The 18072-nt window shown below is 44.1% G+C and overlaps 1 protein-coding gene across 1 annotated transcript in view; it reads left to right on the plus strand.

Annotated features, from left to right (window-relative positions):
• The window catches only part of GRK3 (G protein-coupled receptor kinase 3), a 72520-nt gene that overhangs the window by 13768 nt on the left and 40680 nt on the right, over positions 1 to 18072 (plus strand). Inside the window, exon 2 of the mRNA XM_059827620.1 lies at positions 4511 to 4587. Coding sequence (XP_059683603.1) covers positions 4511 to 4587 — 77 coding nt within the window. The remainder of the gene's footprint in view (positions 1 to 4510; positions 4588 to 18072) is intronic.

Below are 18072 nucleotides of genomic sequence, written 5' to 3' on the forward strand. Positions count from 1 at the left end.
TAATCCCAGATTGTTTACGTGTAGGGCAACTGGTGATTCAATATACAAAGGCAGAGAGGGAACCTTCCTTCCTGTTTGTGGAATGTGCTAGCCTCCATTTTAAAATTTTCCACCCTTCTGAAGGATATATGGATTCTGCTTCATTTCTTTTGAACTCAGTAGGATTTTTACCTTTAACTTCCACGTGAGAATTAGAGGGTGATTATTCTGGGTAGTCATAATCCACTTGGTGTAATTTATTCCTACTTATTCATATGGATAAGGAGAAATGAATTTGAAGGGGTGAAAGTCTGTTGTTTAGAAGCTGGAATGCAGTGTGGACTCCCGTAGCCTGTGATCATTTTACAGATTTGTTCAGATTCTGTAGCTGCAAAAACGTTTTGTTCCTTTGACATGTTATCCATCAGACCAGAAGTACTAGATGTCAAGGGAGAGGAGGAGAAGCGCTGGAGAGATATGTTCGTTACACAATCGGAGTGTTTTCCTGGACACTTCAGTCATACGTTAAATTTTTCATTATCTTCTCCCATTGTCTAGACTAAGAGATGTTGATGTAATTTCTTGCAGTGCACTTGTTCGAGCAGAGGAAAGCTTTCTTGATGTCGTTATTATTAAAAAGGCTTATTATGTTACTAACGGTCTAGCGGTCAGTGGGAACGGGACATTGCCGAAGAGTGCTCCAAGTGCAGGCACGGTGGTGAGCAGCGCTGATGGGCTCGGCTCAACCAGGAGGCCGAGGAGAGGGAAGTTTGTGGTCTTCGGTGATGCATGCTATGTTCATTCGTCAGTGGTCCTCCTGTGAGCATGGGGAGAGAAGGGCAAGGTGTGGTTGGGAGAAGAGGGATGCAGAGGGAAGGAGCCCGCGGGCGGGCAGAGCGGCAGGGCTCTCCTAAACCTCCCTGGGCTTCTGCTGCCGCGTGCCTCTGGCCGTGCCCCCGGTCCTGCCAGCCCGACCGCTCCGCTCCGCAGCCGAGCGCTGCCGGGGGAAGCGGTGTGGCTTCTGCTGCCCGTGCTCACCAGCACGTGACAGTGTCAGTACAACCCTTTGGCGGCCGGTCACAAGCGGTGTTCCCCAGGGCTCAGTTTTGGGGCCGGTCTTCTTTAATATCTTGATCAATGATCTGGATGAGGGGATTGAGTGCTCCCTCAGTAAGTCTGCAAACAACACCAAGTGTTGATCTGCTCGAGGGTAGGAAGGCTCTGCAGAGGGATCTGGGCAGGATGGATCGATGGGCCGAGGCCAATTGTGCTGGGTCCTGCACTTGGGTCACAACAACCCCATACAACGCTACAGGCTTGGGGAAGAGTGGCTGGAAAGCTGCCTGGCAGAAAAGGACCTGGGGGTGTTGGTCGACAGCCGGCTGAATATGAGCCGGCAGTGTGCCCAGGTGGCCAAGAAGGCCAACGGCATCCTGGCTTGTATCAGAAATGGTGTGGCCAGCAGGAGTAGGGAGGGGATTGTGCCCCTGTACTCGGCGCTGGTGAGGCCGCACCTCGAATGCTGTGTTCAGTTTGTGCCCCTCACTCCAAGAAGGACATTGAGGTGCTGGAGTGTGTCCAGAGAAGGGCGACGGAGCTGGTGAGGGGTCTGGAGCACAAGTCTGATGAGGAGCGGCTGAGGGAGCTGGGGGTGTTCAGTCTGGAGAAGAGGAGGTGAGGGGAGACCTCATCGCTCTCTACAATTACCCGAAAGGGGGTTGTGGTGAGGTGGGTGTTGGTCTCTTCTCCCAAGTGACAAGTGACAGGACAAGAGGAAATGGCCTCAAGTTGCGCCAGGGGAGGTTCAGGCTGGATATTAGGAAAAATGTCTTTACGGAGAGAGTGGTGAAGCACTGGCAGAGGCTGCCCAGGGAGGTGGTGGAGTCACCATCCCTGGAGGTGTTCAAGGGACGTGTGGACGTGGCACTGTGGGACATGGTTTAGTGGGCATGGTGGGGTTGGGGTGATGGTTGGACTTGACGATCTTATAGGTCCTTTCTAACCTTAATGATTCTGTGAACTGGAGGTATTTTGCCATCGATGTGCAAACATTTTGTGCATTTAAGAGAAGAATTAAGTTTTATGGCCACCATTTTAAACATGTTAAGCTGGGATGTATATTTTTTAAAATCTAACCGTAGAACAGGCAGCCAAATTTTACAATTCTGTCAATTAGATGATAAATTTTATTTTACTACCTTGCTTTTCCCGACTACAGAACATGATCTCTATTTACTGCTTCCTCATCGTTTGAAATCAGTATTTTGTTTAGGTTGTTAAAATACACAGAGAGCAGACCTAGTTTTTAATGAACACATAAAAAGACTAGCAAGTTCGTCACTGAATAATTTATAGTCTGAAACCAGATTCACAACGTTTAGCCCTCCCAATTCTTGTTTCACTTGATGTGATGGTTAGCCTCCGGAGTTCTCGCTTTGGAGCACAGTGTTCATAGATCTGTGTTCCATGTGGGGCTTTGAGATATACATAGAAACTATTAATAGAATAATTTCCTAGACTGGGGTTTAGGGCCTTTGAGTTAATTTCTTGGCTTTTATTACAGACTTCTTTCTGGTCAGGTCATTCAGACGTCAGGCCTCAGGTCCTCATTTGAGGAGAAGCACAAGTACTTCTCTCCCTCCAAGATGACGGAAGAGATCTTTGTTAATACTTGTGAGGTTTTTCAGGAGTTCTGGTGATGGGGTCCATGTAAGCACATGAGAGGGGACAGTCTCAGCCCTTCGCAGGACTGTCTGTGAGGTCCGCAGCCTTTTCGGGCAGGTCTCTGCTGCTCACGGTGACCCAAAACTGCACAAGTTCGTGTTAATGAAGAAGCTTTAGAGAAAAAATGGGTGAGAAATAACCCCAGAAATCTAGTTTTTCTTCTCCAGAAAATGTTAAAACTTGTCCATGAGAACTGACCTGTTCAGTTCTTTCCTGACATGAAGTAGTTCAGAGTCCACGGTTTACAAGCATTAGGTGCTCAGTCTTACTTCTGCAGAAATGTGAGTGATATTTAACAATCTTGTTTAGAGCGTGAGTACTTTGTACAAGGTATTTGTGGTTATTTTCATGAAACTAAATAGTACATATGAAAATACCAATTTTAAAATTGGAAACAGAAAAAGTCTAGTGGAATTTTGACTTAACGCTATGACAATATAGTTGTTCTACCAAGGCACAGTACTGCTGGGCTACATTGATTTTAAAATTTATTTACTTGTATTGTTGCCCGTATGAAATTTTTATAGGCATTATATTAAAATGAATATTGAGGTTACTTGACAAATAAAGGAAATCTTTGTTAATGTGGTTTAAATGAGTGATTGTGACATTATAAATTAGGCAAAGTAGATGTTAAGTGCACTGCAGCCAAGCTGGTGGCCTAATGGAGCTTACATTGGCTCATTTTCTAAATGATATATGGCAATTGCAGTGTTAACAGCCTGATGTAGCTTTGACTGACTTGTACATTTATTTTCCGTGGTGCAAGCTGAAACCTGATGTAAGAACGAAGCAAGGAAGCGACGACCAGACTGTCCCCTGGAAGTGCTGTGACCCCACGGCTTGGCTCGCCCGAGGCGAGGCCAGTCCTGGGCTCCACCTGGTATTGCCTGCGTGCTTCTGCCTGCAGTCTCGTTCCTCTGTTTTTGAGGAAAAACACCCAGCGTTTGGTGCTCCAGCTCCCGGTGGCAGCCCCATGCTACCCTTCCTTTCAACCCGCAGATGTCTAACTGGGATAAAAACCCTGCCGGGCAAACCTGGGGAAAGCCTGGCAGCTCTCCTTTCAACTGTTGTGCTCTTGCTTCCATAGTGGCATACAGTGAAGGGAACTATGTGCCATCGCCGATGGCTTGTTTGGGATTTTTTTTCCTCAATTTGTGCTCAGTTGCGTTGTCTGATAAGGTTTGAAAATAAGTATAGATTCCTGAAGGGCAATTCTAGCTACATCACACTGTGTGGTGTAGGCTATTGCTACATTAAGCTTGAAGTGGAAAAGTTAGGTCTCTTCTGCACTGAATAGGTACTAATATTACTAATAATCTATACTGTATAGTGTTAATATTTACAGTGGGGAGAAGTGATATTTCTTGTGTACCTCAAACTCAACCTTTAAAAAAAAAAAAAACCTTAAAAAAATCGCAGTATTGAGACTGCAAGGCTAATTTCAGGCTAGTAAGGTGATGTCTGGAAAGGTATTTATAGGCGAAGGTTGAATTTTCATAAAACAATTTGCAGTGTTGAATTCTGTGAATTCAACCATCTCTGTGTTTGTGAGTTGACTACAGGCCTGTTGACGTTCGTGGCTGTAGTCCTCTGAACTCTCTTGGTCTTTAGATAGAGCAGCAGACTGCCTGTGGTGCTGTGAGTTGATGCAGTAGATGGGTGGTGGTATCTCATTTTGCATGAGTCTTTTACATTGATATTTCATTTTAGTGGTCTTTTTCTCCAGAGTATGTTAAAGGTCTGGTTTAAAAGAAGCAGTTTCAAGTAACTCTTCTTTTTTTCTTTTTCTTTTTTTTTCTTTCAGTATCCGCAGTGTTATGCAGAAATACCTTGAGGAAAGGGGTGAATTAACCTTCGACAAGATCTTTCATCAGAAAATTGGTAAGTCATATTTCAATAAATCGTTAACTCCCGTAAATATTTTTAAGATTGGCTTGCCTGCCACTTCTCTGTAATGACTGCAGAAAAATCAGTGTTGTAGATGGTCTGAAGAACACTGGAATATGGATGGGACTTAGTAAAACAAAGGTCTTCAATAAAATGAAATGTTGTGAAAGGGAAGAAGATGAAGCAAGGCAATCTGTCAACTTAACTTCATGTTCTGGAAAACTACTGGAAAAATAATTAAATTATTTGGAAACATCGAGGAGAAAATTATATTACTTGGTATGGGCTTGTCAACAATATAATGTGTCACATCAGTTAAACATTTTTTTTTTCTCTGCAGGGTAATAAGCCTTGTGGATAAAGGGAGCAGTAGTCGAAAAGATACCATACGTGTTGTCTTGACTGCCTGACACCATGTCAGACACTGGCTGAAACTGCTGTGTACAGGGGGTGAATCTGTTGGGCAGATTGGCTTGAGGAACAGTTATCAGTGCTTCCGTGTGAACATGGAAGGATGTATCCAGGGGGTTTGCACAAGGGCGTCAGAGATCAGTTAGCCTGCAGCATTTTAGTTAACAGTGTGAATGCTGGGATGAAGAACCTCTGTATTCTGCTTGCGTGCTGAGAAAGACTGTGACCACACCGAGGACAAGGAGAGAATTGCAAAAGATCTCTATAAAATAGAGGAGGAGAAAAAATGCAGTGCTGCTCAGTCAAAACAAGCAGTGTCCTCTACACCTGTGCTGGAGTAATTACACAAAGACAGAGTGGGGGACCACTGTTCAGGTAGATGTTTTTAATTGACTTGGCTGTTATAGTGAGCTGTAGGTTGTATTGTCTCAGCTAGATCACAGGATTAAATATAAAATCAGGATTGGAGCCAGTGAGGCATGTGAAGTAATCCTCTTTTGGCAGAATATTGTGTCCATCCTGGCACTGACGTACAAAATATACATGGACCTGCTGGAAAGAGTCCGGGAAAGAGCAGTGGGAATGAGCAGACCTTACTTAGCAGTCTGCTAAATATGACCTGCAAGGAAGTACTGAAATAGGGTGTTATGTAGGCTATGAGAGAGAGAACTGAGGTTGAACAGTCTTCAAAAACAGAAAAGTTGTTGCAGAAATGATGAGGTTGGTCAATTTTCCAGAGGCTTAACATGTGAATTTAAAAAAAAAAAGCTGGATGTAAGTAAAACCGTTTCAGTAGTAGGATGGGTAGTAAAGCAGGGGAATGGCTTTCATGAGGGGCTTGAGAAATCTTTGTCCAGTAGATCTGGGGAGTGTGTTGGTATACATCTGCTGGGATAGTACAGCTGCTCTCGTCTTGCGAAATGGGGACAAAACCATAAAATGGGCTGGGAAGACTCGAGGAGATCAATGGATCTATTCCTGTCTGAAATACACTGAGACTGTAATTAAGAGTGGAAGCAAAGGCCCAAGACCCAAGTGCCGCTGCGCCCAGTTTCCCGGGGAGGGTGGTGCAATGGGGGCATCTTTGGGCTGCTTGAGCTTTAGCTGGTCTCTCTTCTTGGCTGGAGCAGAATATCCAGCCTTCCAGGTCATCTGGAAAGGTGCAGCTCAGTAGGTACGAGAATATTCTGGAGTGAGAGTTTTAAGTATTGCCAGATTAAAATAAATAGTATTCTTGTATAGTACCACAGATTGTCATTAATGGGTTTCACAGCTTTTTACAAAGAGGGTTGTGGAGACGCCAGTCTAAAGTGTGTGTTCATAGAAGTCTCATGGAGCTTTCCATTGTGTTACAGTAATTGAACTGTAGTCTGTATCTTTGTGCATAAAAACCTATGACTTTTTATTCTGGCAAAAAATTTTACGCTGTAAATGCATAGATACCTCATTTGCTTGTGCTGACATCTCTCAGTATGTGCTTCAGTTTAGATGCCTGTGCTGAATCATTAATGTTTTGCTATAGCATGGCAGTTGCAAAATAAGTGGAATTTTAAGCAACCAAACACAGGCTGACTTTAACTGTTTGATTCTGTTTGGTGGCAATGAAATGAAGAAGTATTTTTTTTTTTTCTCCTTTTAAAAAAAAAAAGAAGTAGTCAACAGAACAGCTTATATGTAATGGATATTTCTATTTACGTAATTGAATACTTTTCATTAATAGTTGGTTCCAAAGAACAGTGAAGAATGTTTTGGTAAGTTACAGCAAAGTAACTGTAACCTTGGAAGGATTTTATCTTTCTTTTCTCCCATGTTGGTAGCCATCGAACCTGGAATTTTAGAGCCCAGAGTTTCATTAACAGATTAGTTTCTCCCCCAGATCTTGAGAGGCATAGTTCACAGATGTGCAGAGTTTTTTTCTTCTCTCCCCTCGGTACAGTCATAGCAGTACTTGCCCTCTGTTACCTGGAAGTGAGGAGATCTTCTGTGACCACTTTGCTGGAGTTTCGGTTACTTCTGAAGCCAGTTTCTTCTTTAGAAGGATTTAGAATGGCGGAAAAAGAAGAGTAAAGATAAACATGACTTTCTAACAGGAGACTTTGCATTGCACTGGAAAATACTGTATTTCCTTACTGTGGCTGTTCATTTAAATTTTATTGTGTTTTCTAGCTTGTTCTTTGCCATTAAATTACTTCTGTTTCCAGACATTAGCATAATTGCTTGTGGTAAAGTACCTTCAATTTTAGGCGAGCATTATGCAAAAGGCTGTGAAAATAAATACGGTGAGGTAATTAAAAGTCCAATCACCTTCTTACTCTTTTTGTTATCTCTTTATATGGCAGGGACGTGGGGGGAGCACGGCTGAGGCTGGACCTGCGTGTGCGGGTCTGGGGCGGACGTCCCGCGGGAGGCAGCTCCTGCTCGGAGGAGTTTAAATCAGCAGAGTCAAACGAGTCTCTGATCCTGAGCTGTAATTCTGCTGGTTCAGCCCCTTGCTGCTGGCTCTTCCTGTGACTTGATTTTCTCAGTTAGAGCCGTCTAGTATACAATGCTTTATCCCTATATACTAATTATAAAACTTCATCAAGCTACCTATTTTTTCCTTTGGCAAGCAATGTAGATGAGGACTATTAAGCTTTTTTCCAGACTACAATTCTTTCTTATGGCTCCAGGCCATTGTTTTTTCTCTTTTTCAGTGTCCTTCTCTCAAATGTAAAACGCAGGGCTTTGATCAGTTGTCTGACACAAGTCTTCCCAATGTCATTTGTGGGGTCGTTCCTGTTGGATGTTTTCCTATGAGTAGGTGTAATTATGGTGCTGGTCTTATCAGCTGCAAGTGTTTATCCTTAATGAGCCCTTAAATCTTTTTAGGATCAGTGCTTTCCAGGTCCCACGGTAGAAGATTGGCCCAAATTCCCTCCCTCCTCCTTCCCCCAGGTGCAGGGAATTGCATGGTCAGCTTGGGCTTGGAGACCTAAACCTTTGCCCTGCCCTTCAGGATCAAAATAAGAGCAGGAAACTCTGTCAACAAGCAGCATGGTAGCAGCCCTTCCAGGGATGAAAATGGCCTGGAGACTTCATAACATTTGCAGAAACAAGTGTCTCTCCTCTATTTACATCTTTTTCTTCATGAAGGCAAAGAGGTTGCTCTCATCTCTTGAAGATGGCAATGACTGTTTGCAGGAGTGATGCTCCAGAATAATCTTGAACTCTCTAAGAATCTCCTAATGAGTCAGAGGACATGAAGATAAAGGAGCCACCCAGAAAAACGCTCTGGCAGTGCTTAATAGCCCAGCAGCCGGCTGTTCCCGCAGAAGCTGCTTCCTCCACAGCACAAGCTTCATGGGGAAGTACAGCATGTCTCGAAGCGGAGCGCGTAACCACCTTTAGCTAGTTTTCTTCTTACCACATCCTGTTTGCTACAACACCAGATTGTGTGTTTGCTTTAGAAAAAGAGACATTTTCTGGTATCCCAATATCTATAATTTACATGTGGAATCCATGCCGCTTCGTGATTGCGTTAAAATTGCCCGTGGGGTTCTGCTCGTGCCCCCTGGCACTGCAGGGTGGGCACGATCGCACAAATGCTGCTTTCAGAGGGCAGTGCTGAAACGAGCTGTAATGTGTGTGGCTGCAGGGCGGATTGGGGGCTGCTGCAGCGAGTAGAACTGCCAAGTGTTAAAAGGAGTGAATTAGGTCATAATATTACTTTAGAAGAGGATTATCGTGGTTATTAAAGTTAAATGCTTTGGAGCAAACTTGTTGCCAGTTATAGTTCAGTGACTCTTATGTCTGACACTGGCCTTTCTGACAGATTGCATCTACCTGGTAGGTAGTGAATAAAGTTGGCTTAGAAATTCTGGGATGTGATGGTAAAGCATCCTACAGCTTCAGGGCCTGGCTTAGGTTTGTCCTTGGGTTCTCTGGTGACTGCTTGGAAGCTGGTGGGATGTGGCAGTTAGTCTACACCCTTCTCAGTTTCTCATCTGTTACGTGGAGCCGTTGGGTTTGGGTCTCGGGAAAGATGAGAACAGAACATATTTTAGCTGTTTCAGCAGCTGGTCATACTGCAATATAAGCTTTTCACCTTGTCTAGTAAGTAACTTGCTTTTTTTTTGTTTGGTTGGTTTTTTCCCCTGAAGCTGGATCTATTTTCTTGAAATACAACACTTGTAAAAAGAACCAATTAAAAAAACTTGCAGTTGACGTAACAAGGTACAAACTTTTTTTTTCCTTTTTAGCATCCACTTTTGTGTAGTGAGGAATGATCTTTCTTGGGTGACTCATTTAACTTTCTTTTATATCCTCTTAAATCAGCAGGCTCCATGTTGGAGGTCTTCCCAGCCAGGGTGAGCATTTTGCCATCTGTATCGGTGCTTCTTCCTACACACGCATTGCTGTGAGGGGCTCTCTCGCATCTTATCTGCTCCCTTTGTACTGCTACAGCTAAGTGCAGCTGGTGCATACGCTGGTTGCTTTTTAGCTGAGTTTCCAGAGCAGATGAGCGTTTGGTGTATTTTGCAGTTCCTTCTGCACAGACAGCCTGCAACTGTGGGCAGGGACTTTTCTGCCTGCCCTCTGCAGTTAGAGGGAAACGCGCTCCTGACCGTTCTGGCTGTGTTTCCTCCAGCTTTGTCAGTGACAACTTTCTGTTGAAGAAAAAAAAAAAAAAAAACAACAAACTAGGGTGAGAACAGCTAAAGAGTTGAGGGTTTTTTTAGGGCAATGAATCATGCTTTCTGTTGCTTGTTTCTCTGGTTATGGACCCATCATATTTCATTATTTCAGAATTTTGATGCTAATCATTAGATGGATCTTGAGTTAAAGTCTGTTGAGAAAAACATTCTTGCTCTTCCTCTTTCTGTTGCCAGCGTGGTAGCACAGCGCACTGCGCTCCCCGAGATACCTAAAAATAACAGGCTGGGAAAAGTACCTCCCTAGGGCATTATTTAAGCTATTGTTTAATTTAAGCATAAGATCTATGTGCCGTTGGCATTCTGAACTAATTAAATAGTCCTCTGAGGAAATAACAATGAAAGCAATAAAACTTGGTTGGGAGTAAAGAAAAGCACCCAAGTTTTTGGCTATTAAATGAGCAGGGGATGACAAAATTATTAGCAGGTCTTGCTTGTAGCCACTTCCAGCCGCTCGTGATGCCTCTGAAGCTGCACGCTTGCCTGCACCGTCAGGGGAGGTCCTGCGAGCGGAGGAGGGGGTCCTGTGAGCGGAGGGGGGGTCCTGCAAGCGGTGTTTCCTCCGGCCGTGTCCGGCTGAGCCATGGGGCACCGGGGCTGGCGGCGGCCGAGGGCTGGCCCGGGCGTGCTGGGGAGCCGCCGTGCTGAGTCCCCGCAGGGGTGGATCGAGGTCTGCTGTCCTCGAGGATGGTGGCGAGTAGGAGGGGCTGCACAAAAAACTGTGCCTTTAAAAACTGAGAGTATTTTTAGAGCCAAAGTCACCTAGGGGCATTCATTAGCTACTGATCTAAGACTTGAATGATTGGAAGTGTCACAGCCTTGGACTTCTTCCTTAACAGTGTCCGTGAGACATGTAGCACTGCGATATTTTTACTCTGTTCTGGTATATTGATGTTAAATAATGTGCAGCCATATACTAGGGAAAATAGCTACTTGCTTGGCGGGCTTTCTGTAAGAGCAAGAAGGCAGGTCGGTTGTTCAAGTGGTTTTATTCTGGGGTTCCGTTTCTGACCTGGGGAAGACGGCCACCATACAGAAGTAGACACCATCAAAATTAGGAAGTAACTGTACAAACAAAAAATTATATTTAAAATACCATTTGAAGACTGATCTTCTTCTTTCTCGTGTTACTTCTTATTTTCAATTCAAGTTTAGACTAAAACTTGGATTGTGGATGGTCTGCAGGAGGCCTTTGTGAATCTGTTGAACCCATGCTTTCCTTGCACGGTTCGCATGATCAGTTAAAAACAACACAAAAACCAAACCACAAGTAGATGTCGGAAACTGTGTGATGGTAAACCGAAACAGAAACTATTAATGTAAGACATATCACAGTGGAGCTGTTCCTTTACAGCGATTCTCTACTTGTCTCAAACTGGGGCATGGACAGTGAAAGAGAGAAAATACACACTCAGAGCCTTCTTGTAAAACTCAGTCTGTTCTGCTGCATGCAATTTTTTTTCACCGAATTAGTGTTAGGTTTAAGATCTAGTTTTTATGTCATAATTTAAATGTTACTGGAAGTGACATTTCTTTCAACATACTTTTATTTTGTGGTAAAATAAACGTGATACTTTCATGATTACATTGAAGATCATTTAGAGCTTGCTGCTGTAGATTTCATGTGTGTTTTACCTGCAGGCAGTTTTAAGGAGGTGTCTTTCTTGTGTGTCAGGGATAAATAGTATCCAAAGAATACATACATTTTTTATAGTTACGTTTTGGTTTTTCTTCTGATCATGAATAATAGAGCATTTCTTTGTTGGTATGCAGCCTGATACGCTGCCATGCCTTTCTTTGTGGAGGGGTTGAAGATACGCAGTTGTGTGATTTCCCAGTGGACTTGCAGATTAAGTCTGAGCTTTAAAATAGGCAAAATATATATCCTATCATCTGGAACGTTGCATAATGGATAATGTACACATGCTGATACATATTAGCATTTATATACAGTATAGTTCTTGGAAGATTTAAGTCGTGGGGAAAAATAGTCTTTATCTCAGCAGAGCAGTGTAATTGTACAGTTTGGGGGTTAGATTATCAGGAATTCCAGGCAGGCGGGAAGTTTTGAACTCCAGAAGTAGTACTGTAGGAGAGGAGATGAGCAAGATAGGTAATGAGTATAACATACAGAGAGAGAACAAATTACAAACTATTCGAATGAAATTTCACTTGGATGTTCCCACATTTAAGTTTTCAGCAAACACACATGCCAGACAGTAAACCCCAAGCTGCTCGTAGGCAGCCTGCAATGACTCTGTTGTGTACGTTGCATAGGCTTGTTTGTTTTTCCCCAGGAAGCATGTACGTAAACTCATTCCTTTCAGATTAGATGGGCCCTAAGTGATTGGTTCAGTCATCCCGCAGCTGCACACCTGAGGCTTCGGCAGCCCTCTCCTGCGGCGACGCATCTCCGGCCTTTCCTCCCAGCTCTGCCTGCGGCAGCTTTGCTGGCGCGCGGGGGAGATGGCATCTGGCTGCGTGCAGGCGCGGCGAGGGGAGCCGAGGAGGAGGAGAGGGCAGCCGGCCCCGGGCTCTCTGCATGGGTGCTGGCGAGGGACAGGCGTTTCCTCCGAAAGGTCTTGTGCAGGCGCTGCACGTGACCTCCAGAGTGAGGTCCTGCTGTAGGTGAGCTCTTTGTTACGCCTTTGGGGCTCGCCAGCTCCACTACCAACTACCAAGGAGCGGTTGCAAAGACCAGTTTGGAAAGCTTTGAGCTAAAATGTTATAAACCCATCCTTAAACTAGCACAAAGTGACTTCCATACCAAATATCATGTTTTCTCTCTGCTTGTGCTCACTTGAGCTTTCTTAGCCCATTTCTGATGTTTGTGCTTGTGTATAAACAGCGATGGCGTACAATCTTGATTTCCCCCTCCTCCTCCCCGCCCAATTTCTCAGTCAATCAGAAACAGTTGCACTCCCCTGGAGTTTTTATCCATGTGTCTTGAAACAATTCACAGACCAATTAAGCCTCCGAACACCACTGTGAAATAGGTAAATATTAGTTTTCTGTGTCTGTAATGTGGCATAATAACAACTTTAATGAGATTTACCTGCCTAGCTCTGTACTACTAATAAAGCAGATTCTGTGGTCCTGCCAGTGCTACTCATTCATCTCAGCGGGATAACTCATTAGTAACAGGAGAAAAGCTCAGAAACCGTGAGAAGAGTAAGTAGAACCTAAATTACCAAAGTTGTTAAGTCTTCTAACTTTCAGCAGTGCTTTTAAGAGATGGAGCAGTTAGAAAGTCTCAGAGCAGAGAAGCTGGAGAGCTCTGGCTATCAATTATCTCATGAATTCATTTGTAGAGCAGAGAACAGACATGGATATTTACTATAAGCCTTTCAAATGCTATTATTGTTCTATACCAATATCTGTCCTATAAAAGAACAATCCATAATACAACTTGCAACCCCCCCGGGCAATTGGTCCAGATTTGCGAGGTTCTTGCTGCAGAACGTCACTTGGTGCACTGTCAGGAGGTGAGTCATGTACACCATGGGACCTCCGAATCTTCAAACTCTGGAGGGGAACAGAGCAGTAACCTTATAGGGTAGTTGCTTCTCTCTTTCCTGGCCTCTTTCCACTGACAGCATTATGTCCAGCCAGTGCTTCTGTAATATTCTGCTCTCAAATGTGTACATGTCTGCGGTGCTTGGATAGGTAGGTTCAGAAATATGCAAAACAGTTTCTTCATGTTTCTAGTGACTTCGATCAATAATTTCTTTGATTACAAGGGGAAAGATTCTGAAGAGAAGTAGAGCCATCTGTTTCTGAACCTCCAGCTCTCAGCAGCTTTCTTCTCTCTTAGAGTGCACAGAGTGAACCAGAGGAAGGCTTTAAAGTTCTTGCAGGAGAATCATCTGTGCTCTGTCACTGTTCTTGTAGTGGTTTTGCTCCTCTTTACCTAAGTGCTGTGTGTATTTACTAACTGAATACTACTGGTTTTGGGTTTTGATTTTAACCACAGTACAACAGTCTTCCTAGATGCTATTGCAGAACGATTTGATTCTATACAGTGGTTAAGATATTGAACAGTACTTGCTAAGGTGAATACTGGCATCAGAGACTTGAGAACACTCTTCTGTTGTGAAATTATTCCACGTCTTCATTAACTGATTCTATCGGCCCCCTCTCCCCCAAGGAGAAACACACACAGATCTAGGCCCTTTCTAAGAAGTAGAAATACACCTCCCAGTGTACTTTGTGTATTAAATAATTCAGAGCAGTGAATGGTTCATAGCTTCGAGCTTGTCAAAAGAAATGGTGTGCTTTACAATAATAAAGGGATATTGGCTTGCGTTATGTAAGTAATTTTAAAAAGTTGTATAGTGGGAAAATACTGATCAAGAAAATAACTGTCGCGTCCTTCATAAGGACTGAATATTCTTGTGACATGGGGAAAGAACCCATACAACAAATAACAACCAACAATCATCATGACGTTTTTAAGCTGATAACACTTGCTAGCTTGCTAATAGCTTGCTAGTATCTGCTAATACCACTTGCAAAAGCAGTGGGAGTTTCTTCTGTTTACAAGTGACAAAAGAACAAAACCTCAAGTGCTATGTATTTCTTGATGACCTTTAGTGAAGGAATTTAATCACGTTCTTTGCAATAACTGGTTGATTGAAAGGAAATGTTTCAATTCTGTATTTAGTTGTCCTTTTAAAAATTAGAGTATTTTTATATCTCTTTGTTTAGTGATACTAGTCCTTGGTCTTTTAGAGGTACTTTGTCTTACATACAACCCTTTTTTTTTCTTTCACCTTTGATACGTTGAATGCCTTTGACGCTCTACTTTCAATGTATGTATAGATCTCCTTTAGTCGACTGGAATTCTGCATGTTAAGGGAGACCGGAGTATGAAAGGTATGTGCTAAATGTGGTTCAGATAGAGGTTTTCCCCATTATTTTCTTTTCATGGCTTCAGAAAATTATTTGTTGCATGCTCAATATTCGGAGGTACATTTCATGAGGGTCTTAAGATGATACGTGGTGGGTTTTTTTTTTGAGGCAAAGATCCAGTGGCAGTTGCAGTGGGTGAAGCACAGACATCACATTTTTTTTAATGATTTACAACTGTGTGTTAAAAATAGAGCACATTCTTCTTTTCCTTAGAAATCCTTTTATCATTTGAATTGTGTGCCTCCACTTGACATCTTGACAGCTGCTGGTCCTACCCTTTGGAAGTGCTGAACTTGGGCCTGCTGTCAGAGGATGGGGAAGGGTGTTCACCGTGTGCCTTCCCGTTTGAAATGCAGACTCTGTAATCCACCTCGAGTATTTTGCTCCCAACAGCTCTTCTGGGCTTGAAGCAGAATAATAATTGAACGCTCTCAGTAAGTCAGTGTATTAGCTGCTTAAGATCCTCTGCCTTGTAAGCCCGTGTTGAGGTTTGACACAGAACCTGGGAATACTCCTCTGTCGTGTCCGAAATGGGTGTGCTGGAGGAGCGGTGCAGAGCTCCTGCTCTCGTGCGGGGTTTAAGGCACGCGCAGGTCTAAAATTTGGGAAGAGGGCCGACCACGTTTTAACAAGTGTTAGTGATTTCACTGGCTGAAAAGCTAATGGAGAATATGCCTGGAAATAAGGATTTTCTTTGGCTAAAAGGTTTGAAGTGTCTTCGAAGTTTATTTTCATCTAATGATTTATAGATGTCATTAAACAAGCTACCTGGCAACTTACAGACTAATTTGAGCTCGATTTGGTTCTGTTGTAGGGAAATGGCTCTGCACTCCTCACCATTGCATGCAAGTCCTGTCTTGTAAAATGTAATTTGTTCTTTTAACCCTGCTTTTTATGCACAAAGATATGTTTTAATTTGTCATGATGTATTATTTAAAATGAAAAGTGAATGTAGATTAGGCACTATTAGGAAAAATAGGTTAAGGACAAATAGCTCATAATTGGAAATAAAAGTAGTGAAATCTGTGGTGCCTTCTGGCCTGTGGGGATTTTTGTGGCTTTGTACCTAGCCAAAGCTGTCATTCCTATGCAGATGAGTTTTCCCTGGTAGCAGCAACTCTCTTTGTTCCTGAAGAAGGAAATTGGTGGTTCCCTCAGTTCTGGAGCTTTTAGGTGGTCTCAGTTATTCTGTGCTGTGGCAACTGAGTGCGTATGCCATACAGAGCAAGGTTTTAAACTCGACTGGGTGTTCTGTAACAACTGCAGGCTGGTTTAGATTACAGTTTTTGTATGGTTTAATAACAGATCTCTACCCCTAAATTTTGTGTCTAAGACCCAGGTCTGTTATTGGTATCAGTGGTGGACTCGTTACATTACTTGAGATAAATAAAATAAAATGGGATAAACCATGAGATGGTACATTGGGAGGAATGGTAACTTCCCAGCAGCAAAGCCAAGCATCATCCTCTGTCTGTGGTCCTGGCACCCAGTTGTACAGAGGCTACAGACGGCGCTGGGGAAGAGCTCACGGGTGTCACAGCGGATCTGCACCTTTCGTAGAGGGGCCGCAAAGCCTCCCCAGCAGGTGAGGGCCATTTCAGACAGTTAAAACAAACAGCAACTGGGTTGAAACATAAACGTACAATAATTTCACGTGGTGTGTTAGTTGAGTTTTGCTGTTAGTGTGTGCTGCCCCGCGGTTTCCTCGGCAGTTCTGCACAAGGGGTTTTTCTGGGGACGAGGCGTCTGCGATAGCACCGCGTGCAGATGTCCCCCTGCTTACGCTCCTCTGACTTCTTTATGCTGTTGTCCGAATTCAGCCGAGTAAGAAAGATCAGGAGAGGTCTTGGAGGGACTTAGGACAGAGGCCCTGAAGTGCCCTAAATGAGGGAAAATCCTTGTGTTGCGGGGTTTGCAGAGCACCAGCGTGCGTTCCCAAGCAGCCTGATACGGGGAGGCTTTGCCTGCCTGGGAGTCGGAGCCGTTAGCCGCAGCCGACAGGAAACGAGCCTGTCTGTACTGATTCTGGTGCAGATGTCGCTACTTATTTGTTTGTCATTATTCCGTATTTATACACGGCACGTTTAGTTAGGATTTGGAAACAGCTTGATATTTTTGTTTTCTAATTTGCTATTTTGCCTACTAGAAAGAGGCTACATCAGCATTTTGGACCACATTCAGGTCTGCTGTAAATAGATGCAGCTTCCTTTCAATCAGTGACATTGTGAATACTTGTATCAGGGCTGAACGTGTCTATTTTTAGCTCTGCTGTCTTACCTAGTCACTTCTGTTTGTTTTAATAAGATTTTTATTTACTCCTGTTAAAAGGATATTTGAATCAGATACTAACGACATTCCAGTTAGAATTAGATAGTAGCTTTCTCCAAGGTTTGTTTTATTATGGAGTTCCTCATTAATTTTTTTTATTATTATTCCGTGCTCTCAGTTAATTGACATTCCCGTGACGATCAAGATACGGCGTTACGAATGCAGAGGTGACCTTTAGACGGTAGGAGAAGGCAGGAGGCCGGCACTCGACCCTCTGCCTGGCTGGCAGCGTGGCTCGAGCTGCCGTCCTCTCGGCGAGCCTTGGCAGAGCCGTCCCGGCTGAGTGCGGCTCGACGCCTGCCGAACCTGCTGATGGGGCAAGGCATCCTGCTCTAGTAACGCTGATAGCAGGGCAGGAAAATGACCAGTAACTGTAAAATGGGAAGGCAGCTTTAATCCCTACAAGTGGCAAGGGCAGCATTCCTTTATTAAAACTGTGAGAGGAGAGTTCTACGTTGCAGGTTTTATTCTTTCTTTAAAAAAGACTCTGCTAACAAACAGGTGGCTTTTAAAAATGCTCTGTCCTGGCAAAGCAGTGCCCGGTTCTGTTGGTCTCAATAGCGCTGTGCAATCCCGTGCTGGGAGGCCGTTTTGGGGGGTGGGGGGGCTTCAGGCAGAGCCTCACTTGCGCCAGGCTGGATGTGGCCCACGGGCATCGGTCTCACTGCAGAGCCGAGGGTAGCTGCTGAGAAGCGCTGGGCTTGTGTCAAACCGGGGCGACTGCAGAGGTGTGAATTCAAAATGTCCTAGATGGAGTGTGTTAAATGGATGAATGTGCCAGCTGGGATAGCCTGGGAAGAGCGGTGGGCTCGTGGGGGACAGGCACCTTGCCGTGGGTACCTGCCGGCCTCGTGGTGGGAGAGAGGAGGCGTGGATGGCATGGAAGCCTTCTGTGGAAGTGAGAAGTGGCACGGAAGACTTGCTTTGGGGTAATAAAATAGTGTAACCCATACTCAGCTCGTAAACGCGGTGTCAGTGGCCAGGCCAGGTTTGGTAGAAGCGTGTAGGCTGGTCACCAGCCGCGTTTCTGTTCTCTGCCCGAGCCTGGCCCTAAGAAGTGCTGAATTTGGGAAATAAAAAGCAGGCCTCACTAATTCGGGTGTGGGGTGGGGGGTTGCTGCTGACGTAAGAGTCAGGA

The sequence above is a fragment of the Gavia stellata genome, chromosome 21 (assembly GCF_030936135.1).
Source record: "Gavia stellata isolate bGavSte3 chromosome 21, bGavSte3.hap2, whole genome shotgun sequence".
Classification (NCBI taxonomy): domain Eukaryota; kingdom Metazoa; phylum Chordata; class Aves; order Gaviiformes; family Gaviidae; genus Gavia; species Gavia stellata.